Consider the following 15,308-nt stretch of genomic DNA (forward strand, 5'->3'; position numbering starts at 1 on the left):
TATTTCAGATAATATTAACATTTAATTGTGTAACTTTATATCTGAAATCTTAATAGATCTAAAATTGCGGTAAACAAGCAATATAATATTACGTGTTGAAAAAGCTTAACCCTTACAGTTCCAGGTGGAACACAATGTGAGCCTCGCTCAAACAAAATGAGATATTCTTGTACACTTGCTAAAACTATTAAATTATTAACTATTTACTTCAATTTTAATGTTAATTTCGCTTCATTTTACTAGAGAATAACTAAACATATCTGTCATCTGAAAAAGCAAGGTTTCATATTGTAAACAAAGCCTTAAACTGCTACAGAATCTTCATTGTATGAAATGTATTTCATTTAATATTGCTTTTGTAGTCTATATCTTTGGATAAGTTAAAAATCGAATGGTTTACAGTCTAAAATAAGAGAGTAAAGGATACAATATTATAGATTACTAAAATATTGTAAAAATGTTTTCGTAAATATCTTGATGAATGGAGTGTAGATAAAGATTCGCATTGAAGCTTTCACTGGCGCCGCGTAGTCGGAGCGAACTCGGCGCCGTCGGGTCTGTCGAGCCAGCCAAGATCCCTTGGAACCCGCCCAGATTGTTTTTTCCTATAGATGTAGGCATCGAGGTCACTCTTATGTTAATAGCCATCGGCAAAATGCGTATCATATTTGTCATTGTCTTGTACAGCTTCTAAGTTTTTTAATTATATGCTTTATAATGCCAGTGTAGAATTTAGAATAACTTATAAATCAACAATTATAGACGAGATACTTCTTTGTTAAAGTATTCTTTTGCATACAAAATCTTGTGTATATTCTGTTTTATAACATAGCTAACTGTGGATTATGGAACTGCAGATTTATTTATGCAAATGTTAATGATAGAAACCAATTTACAGTGAAATAAATGGTAAAATAATTAAAAAGTATTAAAAGATATTAAAAAAAATTGTATTATATTGGTAAAATTTTGTACCCGAACCTAAATACTATCCATTATAATATTTTTTATAAAATTAACACACGACGTTACAGACGTTTTTGTTTTTTTAATAAAAATACAAAATCAAATTTGCTAGAAAATATACTTCGTGATTACTTTAGTCTTCGTTGGGTTCATTGATAAACCTGATTTCCTTCTTTCATCAAATATTGTTGTAACATAATTTGTAGTATGCTTGGTTTCTCAGAGAAAATTATTATGTTGTCAGCAAATCTTAAATGATTTAGGTTCAATCCGTTAATGCTGATTCTAAAATGCTCTCAGCCTAAGTTCCTGAATATATTTTCTAACACTGCTGTGGAGAGTTTTGGGGAAAGTGGATCGCCTTGCCTAACGCCCTTTTGAACTGTAAATTCTTCTTCTTGTTGTTTAAGTTGGACTGTTGCTGTGGTGTTTTTGTAAATTTATTTTATGATTTTTATGTATTTTCAGTCTACTCTGACTACGACTGTTTTAGTAGTTCGTTGGATATTTTATCATCTCCAGGAGCTTTTTCACTTTTTTGTGATTTTATAGCGAAAAAAGAAGAGCGAAGCTTCCCTATCATAGGTCTTTGACTTACTAGGGAGGATTCAATCTGAATTCTATTGTACATATAGCTAAACAAATAAAGAATTTTGAATATGTTTTTGAATTTGGATTTTTCATCAATTTTTGCACCCAACTTAATTTTCTCCACATTTTTCATACTAGATTGGTTAATAAGTTCTTTTTCCAAAAAAATATACTTCTCTTGCAATGTTTGAGAATCTTTCATTCTATTTAATGTTGTCTCTAGATCATTCAATATATTTTATGGTTTTGGTGATGTTATTACCTTGTTCATGGTTGAGTTATGTTATTATATGTTCTCTTGATTTGGTATTCTGTGTAGAATAACTCCTCTTACCATTCTATGATCTGTATTAAAATTTAACCTATTAAGTACTTCAATGTCACTAAATGTATGTTTTTCATTAGTAAGTATAAAATTAATTTCATTTCTATCTATGCTATTCGGTTCTAACCATGTCCACTTTCTCGACTTTCGTTATTTGAAAAAACTATTCATTATTTTAAAATTGTAAGCGAAAGCAAAATCTCTGTCGATTATCATTTCTGTCACCGCTACTGTACTCTCCTTACACAAATTCATGTTTGTTTGATTTCGTACCAACCTTAGCGTTAAAGTCTCCCATGATAATTATGTTCTTCTTTTGCATCAATTCTGTCAAGTCTGTATAAAATGTATCTTTCGCTAATTTTTCGTCTTGTTCTGTCGGTGCATGTACTTGAATAATGGACCATGATTGTTTAGATTCTGTTAATTGAATGTTGAGTACGGCGATTCTATCTGATATTCCTTGGAAGTTAATTATTTTATCTTTTAGAAACTTTTTTACTAAAAATCCTATTCCATATATACCTTTTTGTTGTTCATACTAATAAAAAATGTATTTCTGATATTCTCTTATCTTTTCTCCTATTTTTCTTACTTCACAAAGCATATGACATCACATTTAATAGGTGTTATAGCTTCGTCCAATTCTTGTAGTCTGATGTCCGATATTAACGTTGCAACGTAAGTCTTATTGTAGTTTCTATTTTGGTATAGGGTTGTGTTTCTATTTCTATGGGGGGGGGGGGGGGTTGTGCCCCACGGGGACCATCCGGATTGGGGTTTGCCTGTCTCTAGTTGCTAATGTTCAGTTGCTAGTTCTTTGAAATAGTCTCATCACATCAAATGCGTTCTTTTTATTTTTCTTTAATAATAAAGGAACTCTATAGAGACGTGTTGGTTACTGTTGTCTTTTTGGCTTAATTCTGGTTATCCGGCGTAGTTAATTGATATTTCTTCCCTTTTTTCTCTCATTGGGAGCCCCTCTCTTTCCTTACCAATAAGATCAGTATTTAATGTATGCAGAGTTTCCTTTCGCACGTTCTTCTATTAGTTTCGCCTTTAATTCCCTTCTTTTTCTAGTATTTCTTTAGGAAAATCTTCAGTGATGTAACCATCTGGAAAGAGCTTAAGGGAAATAATGGACGTTGGAAGATTTAAAAAGAGAACTATTAAACATATTTCCGGAATAAATTTACTTTGGTAAATTTGATTTATAAAAGATTGTAATTAAATATATTCTAGATCACATAGTACTATCAAGCTTATCTTGTATTAAGAAAACAAGAGCATTTTCGACACAAAATAATACAAAATACGCGAAACATTCTCAAAATAACAATAAAAATGGCTTGGCTAAGACAATATATTCCGGTAATCCGAGCTAATAACATGTTATGCGAGAATTGTGACTCTATAAATTGGCAAAATGGAAAATAGCCAACTAGTATGCGGTAAATGTAACTAAAGTACGTTAAATAAAAGAACTTGGCGATGTCATACAAATATGCATTATTAGTGTAAATAGATATAAGCATTGATTTGTTGTCTTCGACTACGCTTCAATTTCGCACTGGTACTGGCTAACTAGGTTATGAACGAGCCAGTATGTCCGAGAACGATCTCAAGGAAGTTGTACAAAAATTCTATTGTTTAACATCACTAGCCCTTGATTGTTATATTATTATTATTATTATTGGCAACCTATTTAGAATATATATATGTAATATTTCCGAACCAATACGTCTTAATATCCTTTAAGGTAAGAGCGTACCAATTCTTAAAAGTCATCTTCTAATGCCATAGGCATACACCATGGACAACCCTCTACCTCTCAGTGGTGTGGAGGATGCGTAAAACAGTTACCACTTCGGACTTAGATTCACGTATAGCAAATACGCGTTAGTTACTTTATTTTGTTGCCTTTTTGTACGTTTGAAAAATAAAATAAATTCTTTATTTTACGTAAGATCGGCAACGCTCTAATTATTTAAAAACCATGTTTATTCTAGAAAGTTTAACCCAATAAAAATATTATTAAATTTTGTAATTTAATAATATTATTTATTATTATTTTTGGTAATTTCTTTGTCGAAGGAAAATTATTAGCTTACACAATTTGCTGGTTACATTTAGTCACCTAAGGTAAAATACACTTATTTAATTTTGAATATATTATTTTTACACATAAGGATATGCTCTAGAGTAAATTTCAAATCGAATATTAGTAGGTACGTCATGGATCTTTTTTTAACCAAAATGTCCATAGTTATACAAATAAACACTTTTATTTCATAACATTTTAAATTTGTTTTCGGCCTATCATTAAGGGTCACTTTAGGTACTGATATGAGTAATCGAAACTTGAGAATCAATAAACATGTTATTAATGATATTGACACAGGCGGCAATCGGTTTTATGATGGACCGTTAAAAGTTATTGTTAATTGCTAATAAAATTGATTAGGCATTCTGATGCTTAAATGAGTATACATACAGTCTGTTACCTACCAGAAACTTGCCGCTTCCAATTGCACGTCATATTATCAATATTATTATTTATATTATGTATTAAAGCATAATGTCCTGTTGTTGTATTAGGATATATCATTTAGTAAATAATCTATTGAAATAAGTCTTATTATTTATTTGGCAGTATTACATTACACATTAATTACATATACATTGTCTTAAACATCACGACTGAATTAATAATCAATCCTGAATTGATAATTTATTTCATTGAAGTCCAATTTTGCACCATTGATATTTTCCACAAGACATGTAAAGTGTTCTAATAATTCTTTCATTAAAGGTCTTCCTTCCTGGCGTTTCTCTTCGCCAAGATATGACTAACTTAATCGCACTGTCTACTTAGATTTTTTTTTCATAATTCTGTACGAAACGTTTGATATATGTAATTTTCTTACTGGTTTGTGCTGCAGTGTGCGCGGTCACGGTGACTGAAGACAAAAGGTGTTGAATGTCAAAAGTATCACAGGTGTAGAGAAAGTTGTGTTATCTGTATTTATTTCGATACCAACTCTGGGGAAACCGTCCCAACAAGTTCAAAACGCACATAGAAATGTCGATTAGTGCATAGCCGAGGCTTGAACACACAACCATAGGGTCAGTGGCAGGCATTCAACCAACATTAAATTGACATATTTTAAAAAGTTAAATTTATATTCAACAATGCATCAAAACCGTGTCAAAAAGTCAATTTCCCACGTATTTCGCATTTATCGTTAAATCACAGTGTTATTTTTTATCGTTAAATTGAGGGTTCAAAATCAAAATTCAATATTGATAAGTGGGTATATGTAAAAACTTTTGACACATTGACCTTTAAAGTCACATTTGCTTGATAGTGAAATTTATATATGGTTTTTAGTTTGAGTGTGATTTTATAGTAGTTTAAATAAATAGTTTATACAAAAATGTAAGTACCATATTTATAAATTGTTATGTTATGTTACTGATTTACTTCACTATGAATTATCGTAATTATGCAATAACCTATGTATCGATATTTTCCTTGTGGATTTTGTTTCATCAAAAACTTTGTCCATCATAACGTCGAATAATTTTTACACTAAGACGGCTAATTAAATTTAACTCAACACATATTAATCCATAACAGCTGGTTGCTGTTAATGCAAATGCTTATTCAAATCTGGGTATATTATAAAATATTTAAGTTTATGTATAATAAGTATGGTGTAAGTAACTAATTTCTAGTTATTCTGAAATTCCTAATTCATTCCTGACAGTTGAATGAATAAAAAAACATGAAGAAATCTCTCAATACCGTCTACTGACAATGTGTAATTCATTGGTTATAAGGCCTTACAAAACAAAGTAACAATTTGATAGACAGCTAAGTAGGTCAACGCGGCGCGGGCGCCTTCGTGAAAGGGACTGCATTTAATTAATTTATACCCCTTTGAGTTATACATCTCTCGGGACGCTCGCATATCAGATGCTCTAGTAAAATCACGAATAGTTAAAATTTGAAGTACATCCATCTATACGATATTCATTTTCTTATTAGCGTTAATTCAGACAGCTTCATAAGAATAATCAAAGATTAATTGAATAAAACGTAGAATGCAACAAGTAAAAATAACCCAAGTAAGTGACGATTGGTGAATGTCAATTAGCATCTGATCCATCTGCTTAACCCCTATGTCTGAAGCGACAGCAGCGCTTAAACTTTAATTAAGATAAAATAAATGTGTCGATTTCAGACTCAATTTATTTATGCTATGAATTAAGAAATATGGAAAGTATGCTGTGGGTATACATTATTGGTTTTATTTTCATGTATATTTAAATGTATTAATTATCACTATAATTTCTTCCGATACAGCAATATTACTATTGTACAGGTCTTTAAATAAGACTTTGACAAACATAATGTTAATTACCTTTTATACTGAAACCCCACAGGAATTCTACTAATGGAAAACTGTTAATTTTTTAAATTCAACGCCCATGTTACACTTTAATTGATGATAGTTAAGCGGTTAAAGTTTTGTACGGCCCCGCACGCTATTGCATTATATTAAAATTATTAGCACGACATCAGAACGTAGTAGACTAATATCTTGTTTTCCTTGCTATTAGAAGAATTTAACTGAAAACAATTGTACTATGTTACTCCTTACTTAATATAGGTAGTCAAATTTGTATATATTTTAACATAAAAAGTCCGAAAGTATATTTTTAAAGACTAAAAAACTAGCACAATCACCTATTCTATTGACATGCGTATTCTTAGGTAAACCAAAAATAATTTTAATTAAAATTAATATATAATGTATGATGGTGAATTTCAGGTTGGCGGCAGCGCAGGAGGCGGCGGGCGCGCAGGGACGCGCGGCGCCAGCTGATACGATGGGCGGCGCCCACCAGCCCGCTACTCCGGGGCCCAGCTCGCTATTTATATTCTCCGACGAAAATCCTATACGGAGGTGAGTTTCCGTTACTTATATTTTCGTAGTAAGTAACCTAAATATTCCTAGGTGACCTGAAGTTTAATAGAAAATCCAGAAAAAATATTTTTTTGTTCATAATGCAACATTGGGTTCACAATTGTTTCTTTGTTTTAATTTATATATTCTAATTTATTATAGGAATAGTCATTGTTATAGATTCCAAAAAATCTTATGAAAGCTGAAACTGCATTAAAGTTATTCAAAAACAGTACAATGAATAGTTATCATTATTTTGACATAATCTTATAGCATGTATGAAATGATAATGATATTTACTTTGAACATATAACAAAACCTTTTAAATGTAAAAAGTTCACGCTCCTTCAAGTGCCTATAATATGGATCTCCAATTAGAATGTTTTCAAAGTTCAGCTAAACTTTCGCTCCGCTAATATAAATATTTAATAGCCTCGATCTGTACCGAGATTAACATGACATACAGCACAGTGGATATTAATGCATGTTTCATAATTAACAGTGGCGTTTCCTATTTATTTTGCATACACAAGGTAAACCTTATCTCCTTATAGTTGATTTACTGACGCGGAGTATTTTTATTAATATTACACCCGACGTGCGCGTTATCCAGCCTCCTCGTGCATTGTTATATTACCTTGCATCTTACGATTATCTTTGAAGTCACTTATGATAAAGAGACGATACTCAACGTCTTCTGATTATAAGGAACAGAAGATCACCTTGTCATTAAATAACAAAAGCAATGTTTCATCCCCATGTCCCCACAGAACTCGTAGGTAATCTCGTTTTCTTGTTCAATGAAATTACAAGGAAACAAAGCAGACGCATCCTAGTAAAATTATCGTAAACTAAGATAATCCACAAAAATTCATACAGCCTCAAGTCATTGCAATACTTTAAAATTGTTCTAGACGTAGTGGGTATAAATCGTAGCGTCCTTATATTGTTTATTATTATCATTTAATTTACAAAATAATGTTTATTCAATAGTACGTAAATGATATTGTGGCAATATTAGCGTCCTAGAAGTAAGCTATATTGATCTAATTTATGATATGATTTTATATATTATCTTAATAATGAACTGCTTGGTATTAGAAAGTGAAGCGGGTCAAGTGGTATAAAATTAGTAATTTATGCAACGAGGCCAAACTGAGTAGACGCTAACATAACTATTCATAAACTTCGAAGATACATGATAAAAATATAAATAGCGAACAAGATTTATATTTTTTACGGGCAAAAGGTACCTGCGCCAGAAAAAATCTCGAGTCAAAGTCACATCGAGTGAGTGGAAACTATACTTATCCAATACTAATAATCCAGTGGCGCTACAATCATAAATTGATCTTAGCTCCAGATACCATACGTTTCTTTGTTATTTTTCGATTCATGGGCTTAACATATGCCGGTTAAGCCACGATACTTGCTTTCACCAGATCTCAAAGAATTATCTATCTTACACAAGTATAACAAAGTTACCTAAAACAAGTTAGGTTTTAGATTTTAGTTCATGATTAAGAGCCAAACCATCACTAAAGTAAGATTTTGCAATAACTTAATTTTGGTAAAATGTTATAACTTTATTTATTGTTTATTTATCAAAAGCTTGCCAACGCTCGGGACATTGATACATTGGTACAAGAAAAAAAACCTACAATATCAAATATGATAGGGACTTTTCAGGACTTATATTCATACATGAAGAGATAAAAAATGCGTGCGTGTAAGAAACACACATGACTTAAGAGAATTACACATGTAAGAAATGACACTTCTTTATGACCTTATTTTTCGAAAAATGATCTACTATATGCAACTTTACAGAAATTGTTTAAATAAAGTTAAATAAGATAAAGTTTAACACAAGGCTTTTATTATCATAGACATGAATACAAATAATACAATTATTTCATTTTACCTTATTACTACTAATGTTATTACCATTGTTATCGTTATTATATATTTTTGTTATTAATGGCTTCGAATCTTTTCGAATCAACCATGGTAGGGACAAGAAAAAGATGGCGCGTAACGGATAAATGTGACTCGTAACCGAAAAATGTGATGGTAACTTTTTTCCAACGCTGATAAAGAATTTTCACTTTAAAAATTAAATTATAAAAAACTAAAGAAAAGTAGATTTCAAAGTGTGAGGGGAACAACTATGCATATACAGACCTAACCCGTTTTCTGTAAAATGTAACTTTTATTGTATACAACAATTAAAAGTAATACTCTTAATTTTATTTATTGAGTATATATTTTATTATAAAATATTGCTTTGACCATCGTGTTATAGGCATTGTAAGAAGATTGATGTTTGTTGAAGGTTCTTATTATCAATGCTATAACATAATTATTCCCCGTAATTAGAGGGATACATAACTCAGCTTATAATTCAATGAACAGAGCCAGCCTATGTCAATATGAAGGATGCAATTACACTGCGCATTCAGAAAATGATATTCAATTATAACGGAACACGATATATTTGTTGATTTATCTACGAGTATAACAGGGAAGTAATAATGTCAATTATGTTACAAAGGTTTCATTACAGAGAGTTTACATATTATAATCATACGTCAGTAAAATCATTGAAGTAGATCTTTGTAAAACCGTATGCACAAATCTATTTTAATTAATGCAATATAATTTCCCTTTCTATCGCAGCGGAACTACGATCTAACAAAAAGTAACGAATACTTACCTGAAACAGTACAACTCACTCAGTTTATAATCGGGATAATTCTTAAGTAAATCATCAGCAAGATGTTTTACGTAAATAAATGAATTTTATATTATTATAAAACGTGTTTCCAGGTATACAAAGTTTATTATCGAGTGGCCACCCTTTGAGTACGCGGTGCTGCTTACCATCATCGCCAACTGTGTGGTGCTGGCGTTGGAGGAGCATTTGCCGAACGGCGATAAGACCATCTTAGCACAGAATCTGGTACGAAACTAATTATTATTTCTTCCACCATGTCTCGTTAATTTCAAAAGGATTTCTGGTTATTTTTAGGAACTATCGCCGTATCTGATGCTGAAAAAATATTTTCTTGAAAGTAATTGACATAAGTTTTAAAATTATAAGTGATACTGTTGAAATAAAAAAAACATTTTTGTAACTCTACGACACAATTCAAATGTATAGTAGTCAATGTGTTAAGTCAATTTACTTTGATTTAATACTCGTACAAACGCAACGAAGCGTTTAGCAGTCCACGGGAGTTAGAACATTCCGTGCATATGGTATTCCGTCCTTTATTATGGTATATAACTAATTCTAGTTTAGTTGACATTCCGAATTATTTTATTGTACAGTCGCCATATTAGTTTTATAAGGCAATTAAATATCGACATTGCAACCCATAATTTCCAAAAGGTATAATTTCAAAGCCACATTCGCTTGCTAGTAAGTGAGTGTCCAAGGGAATTATTTAAGTTATATTATTATTAAGCCTCTGTAGTTAACTATTTTAGATAAATTACGGGCAACTTAAATAGGGAAATATTTGATATGTGAATATTTTCTTTGTTACAGGAAAAGACCGAGGCGTACTTTTTAGGGATATTTTGTGTAGAAGCCTCGTTAAAAATTTTAGCCTTAGGTTTTGTTTTACACAGAGGATCGTATCTTAGAAACGTTTGGAACATAATGGATTTTTTCGTTGTAGTAACTGGGTAAGTCTATTTTTCATTATCCGTATCACTCATGTAAGCATGTGTAATTACGAGGTACATTGAAATTTGCTACAAAATTTAGGTGCCAAAAGGCGATACCGAACCGAATTGGCGCAATAAAGTAAATAAATTAGGTAAGGATGGGTGAACCAATCTAAATGTTGAATAACAAAAACTAGGTCGATGACGATTTTCGCCGAATACAACGTGGACGTTGATCTCCGGATGCTGCGCTCGTTCAGAGTGCTGCGCCCTCTGAAGCTCGTCTCGCGGATACCAAGTAATTCACAGTAATTGGCGAAAAGTTCACATATAAATTATTGTTCCTATTGTTCTAGTGTTTCCGCTAGTTTTTCGATTACGAACTCTTTGATGTAGTCAACGCTAGATTTGAAATAGAACTTTTAACTTTTTAGCGACGAATGTAGCGTTCCTGCCATTTGCAAGATTTAAACAATTGTTCTAATAAATATTTAGATGCGTGGTTTTAAACTTGTGAGTTTTGGACGATGCTAAATGTACTTCAAATGTGTCTAATAAATGTTGCATAATAGAAGATATGTGTTCGTAGGTGTTACAGATTAAAGCTAATATGTAAGAATTTAGATATAACACGAAATATAGGTGTATACATGTAACGCATTTAGTTTAAACGTTTGTAAAAAATAAAGTGTTTAGCTAAATAATAAATATGTAACTAGCTATACGATAGACAGTAGAGTTGTTTTATAGAGGAATGTGCTTGTTTCCTTTTTTAAATTCACTGAATGTGTTTTTGATTTTGCGCACTTCCGAGACGAAGACATATAAAAAGTTCTTTACGATGTAGCTTGTTGTCTTAGGTGACTAAACAAGCATATTCTTTGTAGTAATGTTATCGTTAAGTTAGCGGCTAGTACAGCTATAGTATGGAGTGCAATGTGTTTGGCAGTATCATCACGCAGATGCCGGAGGTGGCGCCCGAAGTCGACTTCCGGACCTTGCGTGCCATTAGGGTGCTGAGGCCCCTTAAATTAGTATCGGGCGTTCCTAGTGAGTTATAGTACATTTTTAGTTTAGCACCTCTAGCATCACTGGCACTAGTTGTTTGGATCTTTGCAAAATATTCTAAAATGCATAGTTGTGACCATAAACTGACAAACTAAATAAAAAAATAAAATCATGAATATTTTGCAAACTGTTGTTCATCACTCTTAGTTATTTTCCTGTAATGCTTTTTATTTACTGTAAACATAAACTTAAGATATATACTAAATCTCCCAAATTGGCTTCTTATTTGATTTGGTCATCAAAGTTATAGATTCATCTAGTTCCAATTCAAAATTATCTCTGTCGCGATCATGTACCCCAATCATATATATTTACAATTTGATTTGTTTTACTTTTATGTATTTTCTTCCGTGTGCAGGTCTACAAGTTGTATTGAAGTCCATCATCAAAGCAATGGCCCCGTTGCTACAAATCGGCCTTTTGGTGCTTTTTGCAATTGTCATATTCGCCATTATTGGTCTTGAATTTTACTCAGGGGCTTTACATAAGACTTGTTATAGTTTAGAGGATATAAGTAAGTGTTTTATTCATACGAGCATTACTTAGTCGCCGTTACACTCATAAACTTTTTACTAAAGGGAAAATATCTCATGTTACGCGAGCTTTACTGAACTTGTGAAACCCATTTATTATATTAGTAGATTTCATAAAATTCTTGTTATGATAATTGAAGTTGTACGCTGTAAACAAGTTAAATTTGTGTCGCGTTGTGTGCAGCCAACGTGGGTATGACCTACTTAGCAGCCACAATAAACTCAGTATTACTTCGATCCAAGCACCAACTTTAAGCTGTTACATTTATTAAAAGTTTTTAATTATCCTTATTAACTTTGATATTTTATCTACTGCGCTAATTGCTCAATTCTTTGTCATTCGTATCAAATTGTACACCTAACAGTTAAAGATATAAAAACATTAACATTACTGAATAGATATAATGAATAAGAATTTTCATTAACAAAAATAGTAAGTTGTTCTTGCTGCTAATATCGTTTTGTCGCTATTGTTATTTTCGTTAATGTTTAAGCTTCATTAGATGAAACAACATCTTAGTTAGACTATTTTGTGTTTCGTATAATAAATAAGCTAACAAATTTAAAATCGTTATAGATGAAATAGTAAATGATGGAGACAGTGCAACACCATGCAATGCAGATAATGAGACACTTGCTCCGTACGGTGCGCATGTGTGTGGCTACGACAAAAGCACGTGTTTGGAGAAGTGGGAAGGACCTAATAGAGGAATTACGTCCTTTGACAACATTGGATTCGCTATGCTTACTGTCTTTCAGTGTATTACTATGGAGGGATGGACAGCTATACTCTACTGGGTAATTTTTATATTTCAAGGAATTCAATGCTTCTGCCTAGCAGTTAATGCATTTGTTCCCCGAGACATATTGTATATGTTGCTGTGAATAGTATATAAAATGTTTTTATTAAATTAGTACCCCGGTATGCATCTATCATATGCTCGTTAATATAATATTGTTAGAACGGAGCTGTTTTGCTTAATAGATTACAAACGAAACTGTGTTATCAAATTACATCTAAATAATCAAATTCTGTTTGTTTCAGACGAATGACGCCTTAGGTAGCACATTTAACTGGATTTACTTTGTGCCTCTAATAGTATTGGGTTCGTTCTTCATGCTCAACTTAGTTCTTGGTGTTCTTAGCGGGTGAGTAGTTTCCACAGTTGAACACTATACATCCTCAGTTTTTACGTTGTTTTGTTTCGATTTTTGTTCAATTTTAAGTTTTTATTCAGAGAGTTCTCTAATGAAAGAACTCGAGTCGAACGTCGAGCTCAGTTTCAAAAGGAAAGAGCGAGGCAAATGTTTAACCAAGACTTCACGGGGTACATTAGCTGGATTACTGAAGCAGGTGTGACGTGTGATATAACGTGTATTTTGCTATTTATTGTGGTTCACATTTAGAGACGTTCAAACCCCAATATCATCAAAGCTAATTTCGTTTCTTGTTGTGTTCTTATTTGTGTGTTATTCTCTTCGTTTTTCTCGTTATTCTTATTCATATTTTGTTATCATGTTATATATTTTGTTTCAATATAAAAATATCCAACACTACATTGTTTGCTCCAGTAGAATTTGTATTAACGCTATTTTCCAGTGAGTTTGCTAAAGAAAGAGAGAAAGTAGAAAATAGACAAGAATTTCTTAAAATAAGAAGACAACAAATGCTAGAGAGAGAACTCAATGGTTACGTTGAGTGGATTTGTAAAGCAGGTAAGATTTTGTAGAATCTTATACATTATGATTTTTGGTTTGGGGAACTTTTTAAAACACTTTTCACGTTTTTTTCAGAGGAAGTAATATTAGCGGAAGAAAGAACAACAGAAGAGGAAAGGATGCATATTATAGAAGGTATACGATAAAACAATTTACATTTTCATTAATAACTATGATGTGTATCAATGTCAGGACCATTTTTTCGCATTAATAATTTTACAGCCCGAAGAAGAGCAGCAGCAAAAAAGAAATTAAAGAACCTAGGGAAGAGTAAAAGCACAGACACAGAAGAGGAAGAACAAGATGAAGACTGTGGCGATGACGGTTAGTTAGCACATCGTAATGTTTAAAATTTATTTTGTGTTGTGTTAGATAATCATTTTAGTTTTATTTAGTTGAAACTATTAACGTTGTAGTAGCTAAAATTTTCTACAGTACTGAATTCTTAATTCTCCATCTTATTAATATTATCAAAAAAAATAGGCTAACGATCGATCTTTTGCTTTTACTGTAAATACTAATTCGGATTTCCGTAACTATTTCAAACATTGGCTACATGTCGCATGTCGTGTCTATCTCCAGTATCTTATTTTATACACATCCCTCATGACGTCAATTCCTTACTGTAAATTATGTGTTGGTTGTTTACAGTTCCAAAGAAAAAGCAAGGTATGGGATCAAGCGTGGCGCTGGTAGAATATTCCTTTTCATCTTCTACGTAGTATACATAGTTTAGACCTAGATGTAGGAAAATAGATTTCCCCTCATGATACCTAGTACAAGTACCAGATTAATTTATTAGATATTTATTCCCTTAACCAAATGTAACTAAGCCCTACCTTCCTTAGATCAAAGCTTAAATAGCAAACTTAACTAAAAGTTACCCTAAAGCGTAACGCTTCCATTTCCCGGACATGATAGTTGTCTCGTGGGGATAGTTGAATGAGATTTATATAAGACAAGTTTCAAATTGCAACGGATACTGAATTTAGATGTGTTTCAGCAAATGTCCAATTACTCGCACTGACCAATATATTGGCTCGATATCGAATATCTGAAACAAATGTATAATACCTCAGCCAAAACTATAATGACTAGTTAAGTCTAGCCTTAATTAACAAAAAATCTTAATTGTAGAACACATTTGGTATTCAAATTTATGGTTTGTAAATAAATATGTACTATTGCAGGCTTCTTGAAAAGCAAAACAAGATCAGCAGGAAAATGCGCTGACTTCTGGAGGAAAGAAAAAAGATTTAGGTTTTGGATCCGTCACACCGTCAAAACTCAGTGGTTTTACTGGTTCGTCATAGTTTTGGTGCTCTTTAATACAATATGTGTTGCGGTTGAGCACTATAGACAACCTAAGTGGCTTACTTCGTTTTTATGTAAGTATTTAAACTTAAATTTGCTTACGTATGACTACCGGCACGCATAGTTGGGTATAAAATTCTCTAT

The 15,308-nt window shown here is 32.0% G+C and overlaps 1 protein-coding gene across 1 annotated transcript in view; it reads left to right on the forward strand.

Annotated features, from left to right (window-relative positions):
- LOC123707736 (voltage-dependent calcium channel type A subunit alpha-1) overlaps positions 1–15,308 on the forward strand; it is a 51,713-nt gene that overhangs the window by 14,297 nt on the left and 22,108 nt on the right. Inside the window, 11 exon segments of the mRNA XM_045658048.1 lie at positions 6,721–6,855; positions 9,685–9,817; positions 10,409–10,548; positions 11,480–11,580; positions 11,957–12,112; positions 12,709–12,929; positions 13,177–13,280; positions 13,370–13,485; positions 13,926–13,985; positions 14,073–14,174; positions 15,041–15,238. Of these exon segments, the coding sequence (XP_045514004.1) occupies positions 6,779–6,855; positions 9,685–9,817; positions 10,409–10,548; positions 11,480–11,580; positions 11,957–12,112; positions 12,709–12,929; positions 13,177–13,280; positions 13,370–13,485; positions 13,926–13,985; positions 14,073–14,174; positions 15,041–15,238 (1,408 nt within the window). The 5' untranslated portion in view covers positions 6,721–6,778.

The sequence above is a fragment of the Pieris brassicae genome, chromosome 3 (genome assembly GCF_905147105.1).
Source record: "Pieris brassicae chromosome 3, ilPieBrab1.1, whole genome shotgun sequence".
In the NCBI taxonomy this organism is placed as follows: domain Eukaryota; kingdom Metazoa; phylum Arthropoda; class Insecta; order Lepidoptera; family Pieridae; genus Pieris; species Pieris brassicae.